The sequence below is a fragment of the Gossypium arboreum genome, chromosome 8, assembly GCF_025698485.1.
Source record: "Gossypium arboreum isolate Shixiya-1 chromosome 8, ASM2569848v2, whole genome shotgun sequence".
NCBI classification, from domain to species: domain Eukaryota; kingdom Viridiplantae; phylum Streptophyta; class Magnoliopsida; order Malvales; family Malvaceae; genus Gossypium; species Gossypium arboreum.
In genome coordinates, this window is record NC_069077.1 from 17,120,628 (window position 1) to 17,141,588 (window position 20,961).

The window sequence follows — 20,961 nt, forward strand, 5'->3', positions numbered from 1 at the left end:
TCATTATCGAGGGAGTTGTTTTTAAGATGTCTGATAGCTCGCGCATTCCTTTGTCTAAGTCTTTGAATACTATGGATGAATTTATCACCTCTTAGCTTGCTGTGGATGTTAGTGTAGGTAACTCAATCGGGGTGGAAGAGCAATAGGGTGGCTTGGAAATTCTTAGACAATGAGGTTCTTCTTTCTCTCTCTTAATTTTTTATTATGGATTTAAACGTAACCATTTTCTTATGAAACTGTCAAAGATGTGCCAATACCAAATTATCTTGAGTTTTTCGGGAGTATAATTTGGAATATAGACTGGGTATCGTGTGTCTACTGGAGCCTAGAATCAATGGTAAAAAGCGGATAATGTTGTTGCTAATTTAGGTCTTCATTGTTCTAATCGCGTTGAAGTTATTGGTTTATCAAGGGGTATGTGGCTTGGTTGGAAGAATTCAATTTAGGTTAAGGTAATTCAGAATCATTCTCAGTTCATTCTTATTCGAGTGCTTTGTAATGTCTCTTCCAAATCGGTTTATATTTTCTTTGTGTATGGTAGCCCAGACAAGCAAAAGCTGAGGCTTCTTTGGGATGAGTTGAAATTTCTACCTTAGGGGTCATAACCCGGGGTGGCTATTAGTGATTTTAATGTCATTCTTTCACATATTGACAAAAGAAATGGTCGTTCTGTTGGGAGGAGGTGCCTTATTTTTGGTAAGTTTGTTTAATCTACGAAGTTGCATGATTTGGAGTTCACGAGACCATCATTCACTTAGTATAGAGGTAAGACATTTGAGAGGTTAGATAGGGCGCTAGCTAATGATCCTTGTGTGTCAGCCTTTTCAAATTGTTTAGTTGCATCTTCTAAGGCTTAAATATGATCATAAGCCTCTTATCCTTTCTATGAGGCCTAAACAAAACTTTTCCTGAGGTAGACCTTTTCGATTTCTAACTGGGTGGATGAAGCATCATAATTTCGCTACTTTCGTGAAAAGTAAGTGGAGTTATTCAGGTAATACGATTGAGTTTTTATCTCATTTTACCTCTTGTATTAAGAATTGGAATGAGTCTACTTATGAATATATTGGTACCTAAAAAAATTAGTTAACGAAATCATTTTCGAATATTCAAAGGGCGATGAAATAGTCAAATTCTGATTGATTATCTCAGCTCGAAATGGAAGTATAGGAAGATCTGAAGAATGTTCTTAGTAACGAGGAGTTAATGTGGAAGCAAAAAGCTAAGTGTGACTGGCTTAATCTAGGTAATCGTAATGCTAACTTTTTCCAAAGTCGTATGATTCAGAAGAGAAACCTTAATCATATTATTACTCTACAATTTGGTAACAATGAGTGTTCTTTTGATCAGGATGAAAAGAATCTCGTTTGTCATTTTTCTTCGTCTTAACTTTTTTGATTTTTTTATAAGGTTGTCACAAATAAAAAGATTAAGATGACATTGTTTGACATGGCACCATTGAAGGCTCTGGGCAATGATGCCTTTCATGCCCCATTCTTTCAAATTCAGTGGGATGTTGTTGGTAATGATGTTTGTGAGTAGGTTAAAGGGGTGTTTACAGGTAAAGCTATTGATCCGAAGTTGAATAGTACTTTGATTGTTCTCATCCCTAAGTTAGCGAATCCTAAAAGTTTTACCCAATTTTGATCAATTAGTCTCTGCTCTGTCCTTTACAAATTTTTCATGAAAATTGCTAATCGTTTTAAGTTAGTTTTTCCTAATTTTATTTTTTAAGAGAAAGAGGGGTTATTGTTGGATGAAATATCATAAATAATATACTTGTAGCGCAGAAAGTTATTCACTCCATGAAAGGAAAATGCAATGGTAGGAAATGGATGAGGATTAAAATTGATTTGGAAAAAGTTTACGATAAAGTGAGATGTGAGTTTATCGATGCTTCCTTTCAGGCTGCAGGTATACCAGATTTTCTCTGGAAAGTGATTATGTCTGCTACTTCTTCTTCCACTATGCATATTCTATGGAGTGTAGTCCTTACTCAGAAATTTAGGCCAGCTAGAGGGATTAGACATGGATGTACTCTATCCCCGTATCTTTTTGTGTTATGCATGAAATGGATAGGATACAACATTCATTCTGAAATAAGTTTTAGTAACTGGTTTCCTATTCGATTATTAAGATCATGACCTACTTTATCTCACTTTTTCTCTGCAAATGATGTGGTTATTTTTTGCATAGCGAAGTTGGAGCAAGCACGCTTTCTCAGAGTATCTTAGAGCACTTTTATGGGTATTCTAGACATAGGATCAGTGCTTGAAAAAGTAATATTTTCTTTTCTAGAGGAGTGAATGATGACTTAAGCAACAAGATTAGTGAGTTGCTTGCGTTTCATAAAGTACAGAATGTTGGCTCTTATTTGGGGGTGCCTTTCTTCCATCAAAGGGTCACCAATAGTACTTTGAGTTTTTTGGTGGAAAATGTACAATGCAAGTTACAAGGTTGGGATACTAGGAAGCTGTCCTTAGCTGGTAGAGTTACTTTGGCTCAATCTGTCCTTCTTTCAATTCCTAACTACTTCATGTAGTCTATGATGATACCAAGGGAGTTTGTGCAAAAACTGAACGAATGGTTAGACAATTTATTTTGGGTTATTCATTAGGGCAAAAAAAGATGGCATTAGTTGGGTGAGAGTCTATTTATCAACCTTGGTCTCGTGGTAGCCTTGGGTTACAATATTTGAGAGATCAAAATACGTCGTTTTTGCTGAATATTGGGTTTAATTTGGTATCCAAGGATAGTGGCTTCTGGGTACAAATCCTTTGAGCGAAGTATGGTTTGAAAGAGCAACTACTAGATAGCATTGCCCGAAGTAACTGTTCTTATATTTGGAGGGCTCTTTTTAAGGTTTAGCCTTGTTTTATGATAATTTAGCTTGGCCAGTAAGAAATGGCAATAGCATTTGCTATTGGAAGGACTCATGGATTTCGACAGTAGGTCCTTTGGTAAGGTATATTCTTGTCTATGCTAATCTTTCTTTAGATTGCCCCCTTAGTGAGATGGTTTCACAGGATGAAACTCAGAATCTTGATCTTTTTCATGTTTGGCTGGCAAAGGATGTTGTCAGGCGTATAGCAAGTATTCCTCCCCCTCACTCTTCATCGGGGTTGGATAAGATTATTTGGACACGTACAATGACAAGATTCTTTTATGTTTAAAGTGTAACACCCCTCATCTGTATTCAACGTCGGAATAGGGATACGGAGCATTATCAAACTTATAACACATATAACCGTACTTTTCTTTTGCATTCAAATAATTCATATAATCACCATTCAATTTGTCCCTTACAAATAGTCTACGAGGCCTTAAACATGCTTTAAAAATAGTTTGGGACTAAATAGATAATTCAGAACAAATTTGGGAAACTTAGAAAGTTTTGCTTCATACAGGGGGCACATGCCCGTGTGACCAGGCTGTGTGACATCAGACACACCCGTGTCTCCTATCGTGTGAAAATAAGGGGTACATACTGACTTGGGTCACACAACCAACCACACGCCCGTGTGTCCTCGTGTACCCATTTGAAATGGCCACACACACCCGTGTGCTAGGCCATGTGCTAGGATGTTCCAATCCTGTAGGGTATACTAACTTATGCAACACGGCTAAGTCACACGCCCGTATGCTACACCGTGTGCAAATTAAGGGGTATACTGACTTGTATCACACGGCCGATCACACACCAGTGTGTGAGACTATGTGGGGCATACTGATTTCATTTTAATTTCAACACCAATGGACACACGACCATGTAACATGACCGTGTGTCACACACGGTCGAGACACACACCCGTGTCTCTGCCCGTATGGACAAAAATAGGCTATTTGCAAAGCCATTTTTGTGACCCTATTTTTACATACCTGTACAAGCATAAATTGCAACATTTATAACTCATTAGGCAACCAATCCACAACATTTCATACATATTTTATACCAATTCGAAATAGTATTCAAATACCTAATTAATATCATGCATTTTCCATTCATATGCCTACTACATACCAAGACAACATTTGCATAATTCCACTCCATCTACTACTTGCCAAAACACACCATATTTGAATACTTATACACAACCAAAACATTATACCAAGTTAAGCAAAATCACATAGCTTTAACTTATACCACAACATGTACCAAAATCACTATCTCAAGTAATCATAACTATCATCTTTATATCTAGCCTATAAATGCCATAGTTACATATATCCATAAGTTCAAAAGTACCAATCGGCAACTGGATAGTGTGGTGTGTAACTTCGACTTATCTGAATCGAGCGAGCTATCGAACCTCTATAAAACATGGAAAAGAAACAGAGTAAGCTTTATAACTTAGTAAACCCGTATAATTCAGAATTTAACTTACCATTTATACATAACCAAACAATTAAACAAAGTATATCAAATTCACTTGCCAAATGCTTATACACAAGCATTCATCAACAAGTTAGTCACATACATGCACGTAACCATCTATTATCTCAATTTAATACTCAATACATTGTATCATATCAAATTCATATATCATATACATCATTTGTAAAATTTCGCTTTTAATCATATAAACAATAATTCATTCGATAACAGTAACTCATCCGTTTAAATAGTGCTTCATTCATAGAACAGTAATTCATCTGTATAACACATAGCTTTTTCACATAACCAATAACAAAATTTATGCCCGTTGAACCTATTAGAATATTGAGGGATACTCGGGGGATATACCTTACATATAAATCAGTAATTCATCGATTCATTATCATTTCTGCTCTTTCGAGTTATGATCAGTAAGTTTCTCTTGAGCTGATGGACAGTAAGCTCTATTGAGCTGAAACGGCAAGCTCTGACGAGCTGAAAACAGTAAGCTCTTACGAGCTGATATATCGGTAAGCTCATATGAGCTGTGGTGAGTCCACAACACATGCAAGATCTCGACCAAAATGGTAACCCTAGTGACATGTCACTCGTATCCTACGAATTCCTATGGTTTAAACAGGGCTCGGTAACCGTCAGACTATATCAATAAGGCATTCGTATTTCAAGTAGATCAATTACTCAATTATATACATTTATTTCAAATAATTACAAGTATTTAAAAGTTCAATTCTAATTATAAAACTTACATCGAGTTGCTCGGATGGAAATTATCGACTATTTGTCCATTTTTCCCTTCCCCCGCTCTAATCCCAATCTCGACTTATCTTGATCTATATATATTTCAAAATTAGCACATTCAGCATTCATTCTATTCAATTTAGCCTATAATTTACAATTTGACAAATTTACACATTTGCCCCTAATGTTTCACATTTTCTCAATTTAGTCTTTATCACATAAAATTGTAAATTCATGCAATTTAGTACAAACCCATGATTAGCTAAATTTACTACATGTTACTAGAAGCCCATATTTTCAATTTATTTACACTTTTACCCACATAATTTTACGTTTTCACAATTTAATCCCTTTTTGACATTTTTGTCAAAAATCACTTTACAAAACTAATAAATCTATCAATAAACCTTTATAGTCTATCATCAATATCAATTTATTCAAACATTCAACAATGGCATCATGTTAAATTTTTAACAGTTTTGAAATCTAAGGTACGGGCTAGCTAGAATACGAAGCAACAATCTTAAAATCATAAAAATCATTAAAAACAGAGCTAAAAATAGACTTACATGTTCAAGACACCATAGCTAAATGTCCAAGCTCTCAAATGGTGTTTTTCAAGCCCTAAATTCAGTGGTGGTGTTTTATGAAGATGAAGACAAATTGTTTTTATCATTTTTAACTTAAATTATTTTATAATTACTATATTAACCTTTAAAAAAACCTTAATATATCACATAAACCATGGACATAAATGTCCACTAACTTTAACCATGGTCTAATTTCTACATAAGGACTCCCAAAATTTAATTTCATAGCTATTTAATACTTTTAACTATTAGAACTCAAGTTTTACGCTTTACGCGATTTAGTCCTTTTTACTGAATTAATCATTCAAAAAGTCAAATCTCTTTACGAATATTTCACGTAATTAATATATCATGCCTTAGACCTTATTAAAATAATAAAATAAATATTTTGACCTTAGATTTGTGGTTCTGAAATCACTGTTCCGATTTGACTAAAAACGGGCTGTTACATAAAGTGCCTTTTTGGTCTTTAGAAGAAAATTATTGTAATCCTAGAGACAGTTTCTAGAAGATTACGTGGAAGTATTAGGGGAAACAAAGATTTAGATTCTTTCTTTGGCTTATCTTTAAACAAAGTTTGCCTACTAATATGGAGTGAACACGGCGAGGAATTGGGCATAACAACTCGTACTCACTATATGGACATGAAATAGATAATACTTTTCATGTGCTACGAGATTGTTTGACAACAAAGGAAGTGTGGATGCAAATAATCCTAATTGACCAACAGAACAGGTTCTTTTTCGAAGATTTATAAGATTGGTTAGCTTCCAATCTTCATTTTTCCACGAGGTTGCCAAGAGGAGGGACATCTTGGTCTTGTCTTTTTAGGTTACTTGCTTGGCGTATCTGGAAGAATATGGATCTATTTATTTTTCAAGGCATAACTTGGAGCACTCTTGAGATTGTTAAAGTTTCCTACAGTTAGGCACAATAATATGAATTAATCCATAATAGAGCCAAGCTAAGCGATCATGCATTTGGTATTTGAACATTCTTGTCAGGTAATCAAGCGCACTTATTCACTGATGGTGCGGTGAATAAAGGGTCTGGAACTACTTCTACTAGTAGAGTATTGCGAGATCAAAATAGAGATTGGATCTTAGGTTATAACCACTACCTCGGAAAATGTATAGTCTTTAAGGTTGAATTATGGGGTATTTTAGATGGCATGCTTATTTTACTTAGTAAGGATTTAATAGAGTTATGATTCATGATGACAACTTGGAGGTGGTTTGAGCCCTATAGGATAATATGTTGGTAGAGTTGGGCATTACGGTGTTTAGGAGGGTTCAAGGAATTATGAGAACTGAAGGACAATAGTTGATTAGACATGTCCCTAAAAAAGATAACCGAGTTGTTGAATGTTTGGCTAAGTTGAGTTTAGGATGGAAAACAAGCTTATAGGTTTATGATGAAGTCCCTCATGATGTATTAGGAGTTCTACATCAAGATAAAGCTAGGAGTACTTTCGATCAATTTAATTTGATATAATCTTTGTTTTGTTTTTATCACAAAAAAAAAAAACTACAAGTATCAAATTAATTTTTTTATTAAACTATAATGGACTTTTGCCACTATCCCATATAATTATAATTATTATTTTGTAAAAATGAATATTTTAATAAATTTTCAATTTCCTTGAAAAATTTAATTGAATTTTTAATTTAATTTGTGTCTATTAACTGTGACACATAATATAATATAACTAGAAATTTCATCATACATGTATGCGTGTAGAAATCATGTATGTAGAACACAAATGAATAATTAAAATTAAAATTAAAGTAAAGCTTTTGTTGAGTGGTAAATTTAAAGTTTTACTACGCAATTAGCTTAGGTTCACATCCCATCATATCTATATTTTCATTGTTTTTTAAAATTAAAAAGATCAAAGTACTATTGGATAATATAACCTATTTTAAATATTAAAGGACATTTTAGTAATTTTCTTAACTAAGTTGGTGTTGGCTAACTCGTGACATCAACTTAGACAGAGCTTAAATAGAAGTATAGATATATGATTATAAATGAAAAATTTAACAGTAAAAGTACCATAAAGGTCTCTGTATTAAGAGTTAGATTGCATTTTGCCCTCTTTACTAAAAAAATAGATAAATTAATCCTTATACATTAGATCAAAGAGCAAATTGGTCATTTTGTTAAAAAAATTATCTATTTATTATTAAAAACTAGCATGATTAGTGGAATAACTAAATAGTGAATGTGACGTGCTACATGTGCTTCATTTTGGTATATGAATAAGTTTTTAATAGTACAAATGAATGAATTTTTTAATAAGGGAACTAGTTTGCTTTTTATCCAATCTACCATAACTAATTTAACCCCTCTTTTTTTTTTTAAGTAGATAGAGCAAAATTCAATCCAACTCCTGTAACTATAGTTGCGTTTATTTCATAGAAAATAACTTCCGAAAAATGACTTCTAGAAAATGAATTGGTTTTTTGGAAAAGCTGATATTTCTGGTGTTTAGATGATTTTGCGTAAAATATTTTTCGTTGTTTAGCAAGTTTTCCTAAACTTGTTTTCTAATTGTTGTTCTTTGTTAATTGAAATGACATAAATAAATATGTTACAAAATATTATAGTACAATTTCCTTTTGACAATCGAAATATATTTTATAATAAGATAACATTCGTAATAATCAATAGCATGTATAAACTTAATAATAAATAATGCCTAATTGAAACTTAATTCAAATTACATATATTATATTACATATATGAGATTATATATTAACACATTAGAGTTGTAAGATATAAAAGAAATTAATCATTATTTAAACAAATACTCATATTTATATAATTAAAATATTCATATTTTATATGAGGTTATAATATGTCATAAGTCTATGTACTCTTTGTAAATTTGAAACTTAGTCATTATACTTTTATTTTTGAGAATTTAGTCATTTTAGATTTCAAAATTCAAGTTCAACTGTTAACACTATTAAAAATATTTTATTAAATTCAAGTTCAATATAACATCATTTTTAGTTAGATGACTACCACGTGGGTATTTTTATTTTAAAATGTTACGTCAACAAAATTGACAAAAATTTAATAGTGTTAATAATTGGACCTAATTTTAAATTTAAAAACTAGAGGAACTAAATTCTGAAAATAAAATTAGAGGACTAAATTCTAAATTTTTAAGAGTACATGGACTTATAAATATTTTAATCTTTATGCTATAAAATATTTATTACCAACATACTTATATTTATAACATATATTTATTATAGAAATATTAATAAATATTTTTCAATAATATATGAAAAATATTATTTAAAACTTAAAATTATTATTTTTAAAATTTATTATTAAAATAAAATTTTAATAAATTATTATATTATTAAATATAAATAATTAAATATGTATGTTTAATAATATTGAAATTATAATATTTGATATTAATAATTTTACAATTAAAATTTATTAGTAATATAATAAAATTGCTTATAAAGGAATGACTTTTGTTTTTCAAGAGGGTAAATTATTTTAATGGAAAAAATTATTTTTATTGATATATAAATTATTTTCCATTAATCAAGTTATTTTCTATTAAAATAAATACAAATAAAAATATTTTTAGTAAATTATATTTTGTGAAACTAAAAGGATTCCTCAATACTTTTTTATAAAAAGTTATTAAAATTAACTTAGGCTAGTGCTTTTAGAAGCATTTTTACATTAAAAATACTTCAAGTAAAAATAATGCTAAACAAATAATTTTTGAAAGAAATTTTGACTTTTTAAAAGTATTTTTTCTAAATGGGAAAGTTAAAATTTTAACTTTTCTCTCTTAAAACAGTTTTATATCATCCCTTCTCAACATATGATACTTTCCTTTATTTGATGAATTGCTTAAAAATATTTAAAATTTATTTTCATATATGAAAATATTAACAACCAATTATATTAAATTATTTTTATCTATTTAATCTTTCAAAAGTACTAATAATTTTTTCAAAGCAATTTTAGCTTAAAAAACATTTTTATCTTTAAAGCTATGCTCAACAAACAGGCCTTGCTTAAAAATTTTGGCTCTAGAAAACAGTTTTACTCATTTAAAAAGCTAAAATTTTCAGCTGATTCTTTAATAGAAAAAAGAAAAGGAGAGAGGAAGTGGTTAGCTGATTTTTGGCTTGTTTTTCTTATTGTCCAACAGGAAAAATCGGAAATCAAAAAGTAAAGAAAGGGGGCATTACGATTCCTTATTACAGAACTCAAACCGGCGAAACACACAAAAACACAACTTTGTGGTTAAGCCACCCCCTAACCTAAAAAATTTATTCTCTACCGACAGGGAACTCTTCTCCTCGTTGTCTCAGAGATGACGACTCACTCAGATGCAGAGCAAGAAGCACAACGCTTGAAAGCACTAGCTGAAACCAAATACAAGAATTCAAACCTCCAATCCGCTCTCAAACATGCCAAGAAAGCCCACCGTCTTTGTCCTAACCTCGAAGGCATCTCCTCCATGCTCACTGCCTTTAAGATTCTCCGGGCGGCTTCCAAATCCAACCATGCTCCCGATTGGTATAAAATTCTCCAGGTAGAACCCTTTTCCCACTTTAACTCCATCAAGAAACAGTATAGAAAACTAGCTTTGATTTTGCATCCTGACAAGAACCCTTTTTTAGGATGTGAAGAAGCGTTTAAGCTAGTGGGTGAAGGGTTTAGGATGTTTTCTGATAAGATCAGGAGGAAAGAATATGATATGAAGCTTAGGATTAGGATTCAGGAGGAAAGGCTTGATGGATTGGAAGGGAATAATGGTGTTGTTGGTGAGACATTTTGGACTGCCTGTTCGCGCTGTAGGTTGTTGCATAAGTTTGAAAAGATGTATTTGGGGCATAATTTGGTCTGCCCAAGTTGTAAGAAGAGCTTTTTGGCTGTGGAGGTTGATGGAGAAGATGATGGTCATGGTGAAAGTACGGGAAAGGAGGATGTCTTGGCTTCTAAACCAGGTGAGAGGTTGAAGAGGAAGATGGATGGTCCCAAAGGTGTTGGGTTGGAGTGGGGAAAGGGTACTGGTGAGACAACTAGAAGTGTAGGCTCAAAGAGGCAAGCTAGTGGTGAGAATTTGAAGGAGGAAGAGAGTGGTGATGTGGGGAAGGAAGTGGATGGTGGTGAGTGGGGTGTGGGGAGGTTGAGGAGCAGAGGCTCAAGGAGGATGAGTACTGTTGGGCAGATATTGGCAAGGTCTGTAGGTGGGAAGGTGGGAGATGATGAGATGGAGGAGAGCTCAAAGTCAAAGAGGGTAAAAGTTGCAGAGGAGACAATGACACTTGCGGAAATGCAGTTGGAAATGAAGCAAAAGGCTAATCAAAGAAGGGAAAAGTTGAATAAAAAAGAAAAGGTGAAAGATGCAGGTGAAAAGGAGAAGGAAAGTGAGAGAGATGAACCTAAACAAAGCAGTCTTTCAAAGAATGAGAAACCAAAGGCATCTGAGAAGAGTAAGGATTTTGAGATTGAGAATCAGGGGCCTTCAGAGGCAAGTGTAAATTTGGGGATTATGACACGTTCAACTAAGAAAAGAAGTGTAGATTTTGAAGCTAAGACTCAAGAGAATGGGAAGAAGAATCAAAATTCAGAGCTCACCAAGCAAGGGACTTCTAGGAAGAGAGTGAATTCAGACATCGAGAAGCGCCGTAGTTCCAGGAGTAGGGACATGGAAATTGTGGATTTGGAGGATTTGGATTTCTATGATTTTTATAAAGATAGATCTGAGAGGAATTTTAAGAAAGGGCAAGTGTGGGCTATATATGATGATGATGGAATGCCTAGGCATTATGGTTTGATTGAGGAAGTGTTTTCGGTAAATCCATTTGAAGTGAAGATGAGTTGGTTGGACTCTCAGAATAATGGGGATGACAAGTTAGTTAGTTGGGAGGAAATGGGATTTCATGTATCCTGTGGGAGATTTAAGGTCGCCAGGAAGAGTTCAATTAACTCTGTGAATGTCTTTTCGCACATGGTAGAATGTGAAAGGGCAGCAAAGGAATTTTATAGGATTTATCCGAGGAAGGGCTCAGTTTGGGTTCTTTATAATGAAGCTAAATTAGGTGCAGCAGGAAGAAATCGTTCAGTTAGAGATAAACACTGCTATGATATAGTTGTGCTTTTAACGACTTATAGTGAAACTCATGGATTGAGCATGGCATATCTTGAGAAAGTTGATGGATTCAAGACGGTATTTAAGAGACAGGAGATTGGATGTCAGGCTATTAGATGGCTTGAAAAGGAGGACATTAGGTTGTTTTCACATCAGATTCCTGCACGGAAGCTTTCTGGTGATGATGTCCCTGATCTTTTGAAAGACTGCTGGGAACTTGATCCTGCTTCACTCCCTCCCGATCTTGCTATTGGCTGCGAAAGATGATACGTATTTTAGAAACCTGATTTTGCTTACCTATAGTGTGGAGGATCCATTATGATGCAAGTACCCTGCAGATAAACATGAATTTTTTAGCTGCTTTATAATTTCTTCAAGATATATTAATAGCTACTGCCATCGGTCTTACTAGGAAGAAATAACCTGTGAATACTGCCACCGACTCATGACTTTTTAACATGGTTAAGCAGGCATCTGTTTTGTGATAAGTAGAGGATAGCTGTAGTAGTGCAGTGCAGTGATATACATTTGTATTGATAATCTTTTATTTTGGACAATGGATGACTGTAAGTTGCTTTTCACGATTCAACTTCACGTATCAATGCTCAAAGGTCTTTAAGCTGATTGCAATAGAAATCCTACAGGCTAGAATGTCATTGCCATGGGACTAGCGATGACCTTGTTGAATCCATCCTTTTAATTTGAACCCCGTAGATAGAAATTAAATAAGAATTAATGACTCCCTACACTCCCAATTTGGCCTTGGCATGAAAGAAGGATGCAATGACCTGCACAAGCACTTTGTTGGGCAGAAGATAGCTACTTCAAGCGTCTTCATGCAAATGATTTCTGTTCTACATCCAGCTTGAGAAGGATTCCCCATTACTGCAGCTGGGGTTCCCGTAACTTTGAATAAAATCTTCATGAAGCCAAGTCGACGAGTTTTCATTATTTTTGGTACATTAGTTGCCAATAGGGTTATGATTTGTAAAAAATTTCATGCCGGATCTGAGCTACAAGCAAGGATCTTATTAGTTCATCTCATGTCTAAGGGATTCGGAATTGTAGGCTGATAAACAGGGAGAGATGATGGTGGAACATCATTTAAAGGAAAATGAAGGACAAGCTGGAAGAGTTCCCCAGATATCCAATGCTTATTGCAGGATTTTACATTGATCCAAATGGAACAAAGCGATATACATTGGTAAAAAAAAAAAAAAAGATCCAATAACCAGAGAAAGCATAACATGGAGATACCATACAACAGTTAGCCGCTACAAATGTGGTAGGGAGCCGTATCCAACACCTTACGATGTGTAAAATAAAGGGGAAAAGACCCCCTGAAATGTTAATGATGTAATGCCTGTTAGTTAAATAAAAATGGTAAAAATAAATAAATAAACAAAGCTGATAATGGAATTAGAGATCTGTTTTTTCAGTCCAACAGGATCCATAGAATAAAAGAAACAGCCTGTTTTGCTTTGGATTGAAATGAATTCTCAAATTAAACATGATGGAGGGGAGAGTTTTCAGCTTCGAGGTCGAAATTTCTTCAGCGGTCAAGGTTTTTACACCGTGTATTAAAGGGGAATTTTTTAACTTGTTTCTTTAGCTCAGTCATTTTTGACCGTCAGATTTGGTACTTTGATTTCGAGCCGTTAAATTTGATACTGCGATTAATTTTTGTTTTGCCCTCGGTTCACTCGTACTTCAATTTTTCCATTAGCTGAAGAAAGAGCAAAGAAAACATTTTATTTTTCTTTTTTCTCTGCGAGAAGAGAAATACGATAGAGGTATGTATTTTCTTTTTCTTTTACAACTTTGATATCTAAATTCCATTTGAATGAAATTGTGAGTTGATACTTAAAGTTGGGATTTTTCTCTAATCTTAATCGAATTTTTTTCTCATTAGAGATTTGGTTTCTTTTTCTCACTTCTTTAAAAATATTTTGAATCACAATTTGGCTAATCCTTTTCCTACTGAATCAAAAACTTTGGTTATAATGGTTTCTACTTTTTTTGTTGCTTTCAATTTCTAGTAGAGTATAAGAGAATATGACCCAAAAATTTTCAACTTTCGAATGTTAAAACTTTGAATCTGTCTTGCTCTAAAGAAAAACTAAGCTTTTTACCAAGAGAAAAGACAATGTCTAGCCTTGAACCAGACAAACTTCCTTGCCTTTTAGAAACCTCTTAATTCAGGATTCAGAAAAAGAATTAATTTTTGAATCTGGGTTTTGCGTTTTCTAGGTTTTCATATCCCATATAACCTGAAACTCAAGCGATGGAAGGGATTGAGCAGTGGAAGGATCAATTAGAGCAGTTGAAGATTCAATTGGAGCCATGGAAGATTCAACTGGAGCAGTGGTTGCATCAAGCAATTGAATATTTGGATCAAATACCCCCAATTCAACTCTATGCTGCTATTGCTGTCTTGTTCATATCTACCCTCTTGCTTTTCTCCAGTAAATCCTCATTGATTATTAATAATGATCTTGGAATAGAAATTCTGTTTATTTTTTGTTCCTTCAAGAATTAGGCAGTAGTATTTTCCTTAGTTTTCATATTTCTTCTTGGTTTATGCATTTAAGAATTTGAAATGTCATCTTTTATAGTAGCAAAAGTGATTAAACCCCTTTCTATTTTTTTTTTAAAATATGTATGGATTTTTCTAAATTTTATTTCTTGTGTGAATTGTTAGATTTTTGAAGTTAATAATTGATTATTTATCTAACAAATGGTTGTTGGATTTGGTCAGTTGCTCAATGCATAAGCATTTAGATTATCATCTTGATTAAAACCTATTTAGACTGATATAAATATACAAGATATATTACCTTGAAGTTTCTTATCATGCTTTTAATTTAATGAATTCCCATTGAAAAAAGACGTTAGTTTAAACCCTATTAGGGTGAAATGGCTTAAGGTAATGATTTAGCATTCTATGAGATTTCCTTTTTAGGCAATATTGTGATATAATCAGTTTCCCGTTTGGAGTTTGAGTTATATTTACTTACCTTTTCCTCACTCTTTGTCTTGCAGTCCGCTTGTTCAAGCGCACTAAATCAAATACCATAGTACTCACAGGCCTTAGTGGGAGCGGTAAAACAGTTCTTTTCTATGTGGTACGCAGCTCCATTATTTGCTTTGTTCCTTTCCAAACTCTTAAAATCTGAAATATTAAATTCTTCTAGTGATGTCTTGTATGGCTGTGAAATGTACAATATACTATTAGATAGGTATTCTGATGTCCTAAGTTTTTAGCATAGTTGAAATGCTTAGCAATGTGATATTGTCGCAACTCATAACTTTCCTGACATTATTCCCATTTCAGCTTCGTGATGGTTCCTCACATCAGGGTACTGTCACATCCATGGAACCAAATGAGGGCACTTTCGTGCTAAACTCCGAAAGTAATAAGGTAATTCATCTTAACTTGCATTTCTGAAGTTAGTTTATGCTTTCTGTTTCCCTATGTGGCATATGGCATCTTATTTCATTCTGTTGTCATTGATTGCTACTTTTGGATCATTGTCCCGTATTTAACTGACTCCACATCCTCTCTCTCTCCCTCACTTCTAATAAATCTATTGTTTAATAGAAGGGCAAAATTAAGCCGGTTCATCTTGTTGATGTTCCTGGTCATTCTCGTCTTCGGCCCAAACTGGACGAATTCTTGCCTCAAGCAGCTGGCATTGTGTTTGTTGTGGATGCTGTGGAGTTCTTACCAAGTTGCCCTTCAGTTTCGGAGTAAGAATAGCTACGATAATGCATATGCTACACTTGCAATTCTCTTCCTTTTGCTTTCTGATTACCAAGAAGAATGTTAGATACGATTTTTGCTTTTGTATAACAGATATCTGTATGATATTCTGACCAAGGCCAGTGTGGTTAAGAAGAAAATTCCAGTTCTCATCTGTTGCAATAAATCCGACAAAGTGACTGCACATACCAAGGTGTTCATCAGAAAGCAAATAGAAAAGGAAATGTACGATCACTAGTTCGTTTCTCTCTATCATGTTCTATATTTCTGTAATTATATTTTGCATGTCATTTATACTTAATTTGTCTGTTTTTACCATTTTTATAGTGAGAAACTGCGGGCATCAAGAAGTGCAATATCAGCAGCTGATATTTCAAATGATTTCACTCTCGGAGTATCTGGAGAAGTATTTTCATTCACTCAGTGTAGAAATGCGGTTACCGTTGCAGATGCTTCAGGTTTGAATGGGGAAGTAGCACAGGTAGAAAAGTTTATCAGGGAACATGTAAAGCCCTAAGGCGAAACCATTCTGATTTAATTTTTCTGTAAAACTCTTGTTAAACTGGTTTGAGTTTTCATCTTGAACGTTTAAGGCCCATGGAAGACCATTGAATTTGAAAGAAAAGCGCAGAGAGGAAAACTTCGATTCCGACCGATGTACAATACTTCATCAATTTTTAGAATTATTTTCATATGGATTGGCAACTTTCTTCTTAATACATGATTGAAAATCATTTGATTTATGGCTGCATTCCTCACCATGTGAGTTCTGCACCGATCTTGGCTCCATTTTTTCCAGAAATACAATTGTTTGCAAGAGAAAATTTGATTAAAATAACTTCTTTTTTTGTTGTTGTAAAACAACTATCCATGTATAGAGTTTAATGCAGAAGGAAATAGCAATTCATGGCAGATGAAAGAATCAAAATCCTGATAATGGAAAGTTTATCGCTTCACCAGTAATCCCTACAAGAACAAGTTCCATTTTTAAAATGGTGGAACTGGTTACGATCTCTTACGGTAATTTCACGTTCATAGATGATGGATATTAGTTTGGTATACGTATGACAGTCACTGCACATCCTGAGGTTTCTAGCTATTCTTATAGGTGTGCCTTTAGACGTATGGATGAGTGCAAATGCGATGGCTAGCTTCTGACTATGACCTTTCAATCTCTGCCTCTTCTCTTCTTCGTCAACATCAAGCAATACCTGAGACGTGTCCGGGGAATAACCCTCGAATTTTAACTGCCATTCCATCTGGTGAATCATCTCATAGACACTTCCGCATCGAGGATGAGATGTATCTTGCGAGACAAACTTGTGGATTCTTCTTCTAACTTCAACCAAGCTAAATCCCGGCACTTGGTTGAAACCTTTTCTAGCCATTTCCGTCCGAATTTTAGCCACCTCCACCCACTTTTCAGCTCGTGCATACATATTTGACAGTATCACATAGTCACCGGGGTTCTGCGAGTTTGACTCGAATAGATGCTTGGCTGCAATCTCTCCGATTTCCAAGTTACAATGAACTCTACAAGCACTAAGAAGGCTTCTCCAGACCACATCATTGGGCTTGATATGCATGCTGTTGATGAACTCAAGAGCTTCATTAATCATCCCAGCTTTTCCCATGAGGTCTACCATGCAACCATAATGGTGAGCTGTTGGTTCTATTCCATGCTCAGATTTCATTCTGTCAAAGCAATTGAAGCCCTCATCAACAAGGCCAGCATGACTGCAAGCACTTAATACGCCCACATAGACCACATCATCCGGGTCCAGACCTTCTTCTAGCATCATTGAGTATATCCTTAGAGCTTCTTCACCATGTCCTTGCATGGCAAGCCCTGAAATCATTACAGTATAGGACATTTGGTTCCTTTTGGTCATCTTCTTAAAGAGTGATAAACCTTTCTCCAAATACCCGCATTTGACATACATGTCTATCAATGAGGTTTGAACTATGACATTGAGTTCACTAATGTTCCTCAGTAATGCCCCATGTGTGCATTTCCCCAAATCCAAAGCACCCAAATGAGTACAAGCAGAGAGCAGAGTAACCAGTGTGCTTTCTTCAGGCCTCCAACATCCCTCGCTACTCATGTTCCCAAATACCATTAAACATTCATACCACATTCCCAAACTAGCATTTGCTGCAATAATAGCACTCCAAGAAGCAACACTCTTTTCATCCATTTGCTCAAAAACTGCCCAAGAATGTTGTATCTCCCCACATTTGCCATACATATTGATCAAACTGTTTTGTACATAAAGATCACTTTCAAACCCAAACTTAAATACATGCCCATGAATTTGCATTCCTTCCTCTTTTGCCTTTAACCAGGCACATGCCTTGAAAAGTGCAGGATAAGTGAAATTATCAGGCTCAACTCCTCTTTCAAGCATCTCATAATAAAAAACTAAAGCATCCTGAAAGTTCATGTCTTTGACATGTGCTCTAATCATGGTATTGAATTCAAAAGTACCGGGTTCATGGTTTTGTTGGAAAATGGAACAGGCATAGTCTAAGCTACCCCAATCTGAAAGAGCACATGCAGCCACCAGATTGCTTGCAGAAAAGGAGTTCCAAAAGAAACCCCATTTGACGATCTGGGCATGAGCTTGCTTGAAATCTTCCAAGTTCTTGCACCTCTTGAGGAGAGATAAGCACTGTTGCTCCTTCAACCTCAAATTCAACTCAGAGAATTGTGGTGGATCTGCAGGCGGTGAAAAGAAGTTGGTCTGCTGAAGGACTGAAGTCCCAGCCATAGTTTTATCTACACATCATGATTTACCAATCTAAAGTAATGCCATGTGGAATAACATGAAAACATAATATGACATAAGGTGAAATCTATGGACCTTTGGGGTGTGTAAGGAGATTGGCACAAAGGTCAAAGAATTTGAGACTATAGTATGTACTAGGAGTGAAATGAGAGGAAAAGTGAAAGGAGAATGGAATGGGAGCAGGAGGTTTGGAAGTAGTGAGAGAAGAGGAGTTTGAATGTGATCCATGAGATTGAGAAGAGAATCCCAGCCAGGAAAGCAAAGGTCAGATTATGGGAGGAGTAGATTCTGGATAGGATAATGTTTAGGGAGAGCTTGGCTTCATTAGATTCCTTCTTCGAGTTTACAGGGCCTATCATAGCTTGCCATCTCAGAACCAGGGGCCAAGTAAACCAAGAGCAGCAGCCACAACCACAAGTCCTACATGACTCGTGCATATATACATCCATCTCACTTAAGCCTTATGAAAAAAATCATCAACTCCCCAAAGCCTGGGAGATAATTGGATATTAGTGTTGGAGCCCATACACACTAAGGCCAGGATTTTATGCCCAGTTTACATGAGGGCAGATGAACTTGATAAATCCTAGGAGGTTCTAGGAATCCAACCCAAGCCCATATATATGTAAAATATATTGGGACTCAGGGCTTCTAATTTTATAATTTATATCGTTTTTGAAACTAGGCACTAAAAATTTAAATTCATCAACAAAGTCATAGTTGGAGTGATAAGGTTGTTCATTAGTATCAATAGCAAATATTCTAACTTTGACAACTTATCATCTTCTCAAAATTTGTAACAATAATATATATATATATATATATATATATATATGGATTGAGTTTTAGCTTATTTGATATTGACATTGTTATAAGTGCAGGAAGATGTGAGTTTGAGTGGGCTAAAGTGTATTATCCTCTTATTTAAGAGTTAAGGAAAGACTATAAGTAATTCTAGATATTGTATAAAAAACAAATATGATAAAAATCTATAATAAAAATAATGTTAAAAAGAAAGCATATATATAAATACTCATTAAGATAAATAATAATAAAACCCAATATGTAATATTCGAAAAGTAACCATAGATACAATGTATTATAGGCTAATGTTTCGTAGAAAGAAAGCAAGAAGATGCATTAATTAAATATATAGAATTGATCAACCACTATTTTAAGCTCCACAAAACACCATATATTAATATCACTATGATTTTAAACTAAACTTATAGTGAAACAAAATGATATAAATCTTATATTCAAAAAGAAAAAAGATGATAGAATTCTCAACTCAAACCAACTACTTTATGAGATATTTAGAGTGTTTGACTTAAATGGGGCAAAAGAATGGTTGAAGAAGGACTAGTTTAGGTAAAGGTCTTAAGCTTTAAAAAAAATGGTTTGGTGCTTTCACTATTACTTTAGACGAAAGGGAAAAAAATAGGAAACATAAAAGACCAAATCTTGTCAAAAGTAGTATTGGGAGATCTCCCTTCATTTTTAGGAAATATTTTGAGTTTAATCAGATTTAATGTAATTATTGAAAACAATTTATTTTTCTCGAGTTTAGTGTAAAATATATTTATCTATTATACGTTCCTTATATTTGAAAAAAATTTAAACCCAAATCTATTTGTTAAACAAATTCTAAATAAATTATTAAAATTATTGTTTATCTATGTATTTTTTATTTAATTTATTCATTTCTCTATTTTAATTACAAAATAATAACATTTTAATCACGTGATATAAAATTAAGGGATATAAAATATTTAGACTTTTAATTTGACAACTTTTTCCTAATGGGTCTTGAATTTTTTGTCCATATATCGAATTTGACAATTTTTCTTAATTTGATCATTGAATTTGAATTATGTTCAAGAGTAATTACATAACATTTTAAAATTGTATTTCATCGTCACTGAAAATTATATATATATATATATATATATATATATATATATATATATAAATATAAACTCTAAAAACACAAAAAATAAAGAAATTAGAAGATTTTATTTTAAAATTCAAATGATAATGTGACATAGTTTCAAAGTGTCACATCATCATACCTTAACAAAATCCAAGTTCATGGACTAAGTTGAGAAAAACTATCAAGTTCAATGACTTGCATGGGATAAAAAATTTAGAGATCAAATTGAGAAAAGTTACCAAATTTAAGAACTAAATATTATTTAATCCCATAAAATTAAATAAAATTTTTATTTAATAAAAATTATATTAGGTTCAATTAAAATTAAATATTTTAAATTTATATTCAATTCAATTGAATTATATATTAACCTTGAAACGAGTTGATTAAATTACTTAGGTAAAGTTAATTAGTTAGAAGGTTTGAAAGAAAAATAAATTGATTAAAACATTACAAAATTCATCTTAAAATTAATATTATATTATAATTTAAATTTAAAAATTTAATGTGTATTTGCATAAAAATAAAAAGATAAAAACAAATTATAATTATAATTCATAACAATATTTTGAAAATAAATTTATGTCAACGAGACCTTAACTTAATGATA

General features: G+C 33.5%; 3 protein-coding genes across 4 annotated transcripts; 2 read left to right on the forward strand and 1 right to left on the reverse strand.

The window, feature by feature from the left end:
- Positions 1–9,769: 9,769 nt before the first annotated feature.
- LOC108469663 (uncharacterized) lies at positions 9,770–12,502 on the forward strand. Of its 2 annotated transcripts, XM_017770639.2 has the most exons (2): positions 9,770–10,303; positions 10,392–12,502. In XM_017770639.2, exon 2 carries the CDS (start codon positions 10,433–10,435, stop codon positions 12,131–12,133), a length of 1,701 nt encoding a protein of 566 aa, XP_017626128.1. In that variant the 5' UTR covers positions 9,770–10,303; positions 10,392–10,432; the 3' UTR covers positions 12,134–12,502. The 2 variants fall into 2 exon arrangements, with proteins under 2 accessions (XP_017626128.1, XP_017626127.1); XM_017770638.2 differs by having other exon boundaries at positions 9,770–12,502.
- A 793-nt stretch (positions 12,503–13,295) lies between these two features.
- On the forward strand, positions 13,296–16,254 carry LOC108469665 (uncharacterized). Its single transcript, XM_017770642.2, has 7 exons — positions 13,296–13,659; positions 14,117–14,331; positions 14,909–14,991; positions 15,201–15,287; positions 15,468–15,616; positions 15,723–15,854; positions 15,957–16,254. The coding sequence occupies exons 2-7, from the start codon at positions 14,151–14,153 to the stop codon at positions 16,144–16,146; spliced, it is 822 nt and encodes a 273-aa protein (XP_017626131.1). The 5' UTR covers positions 13,296–13,659; positions 14,117–14,150; the 3' UTR covers positions 16,147–16,254.
- Positions 16,255–16,453: 199 nt separating this feature from the next.
- On the reverse strand, positions 16,454–18,823 carry LOC108469664 (pentatricopeptide repeat-containing protein At1g31920). The gene has a single exon (XM_017770641.2). It carries the CDS (start codon positions 18,398–18,400, stop codon positions 16,583–16,585), a length of 1,818 nt encoding a protein of 605 aa, XP_017626130.1. The 5' UTR covers positions 18,401–18,823; the 3' UTR covers positions 16,454–16,582.
- Positions 18,824–20,961: the final 2,138 nt, after the last annotated feature.

What these genes read in the sequence shown, in the direction of transcription:
- LOC108469663 (XM_017770638.2), top strand. Translation starts at nt 10,082, where the DNA reads ATGACGACTCACTCAGATGCAGAGCAAGAAGCACAACGCTTGAAAGCA.
- LOC108469665 (XM_017770642.2), top strand. Translation starts at nt 14,151, where the DNA reads ATGGAAGGGATTGAGCAGTGGAAGGATCAATTAGAGCAGTTGAAGATT. An exon ending in AAACAGTTCTTTTCTATGTG is followed by an intron (nt 14,992 to 15,200) that starts GTACGCAGCTCC and finishes TTCCCATTTCAG; the next exon opens with CTTCGTGATGGTTCCTCACA. An exon ending in TAAACTCCGAAAGTAATAAG is followed by an intron (nt 15,288 to 15,467) that starts GTAATTCATCTT and finishes ATTGTTTAATAG; the next exon opens with AAGGGCAAAATTAAGCCGGT.
- LOC108469664 (XM_017770641.2), bottom strand. Translation starts at nt 18,400, where the DNA reads ATGGCTGGGACTTCAGTCCTTCAGCAGACCAACTTCTTTTCACCGCCT.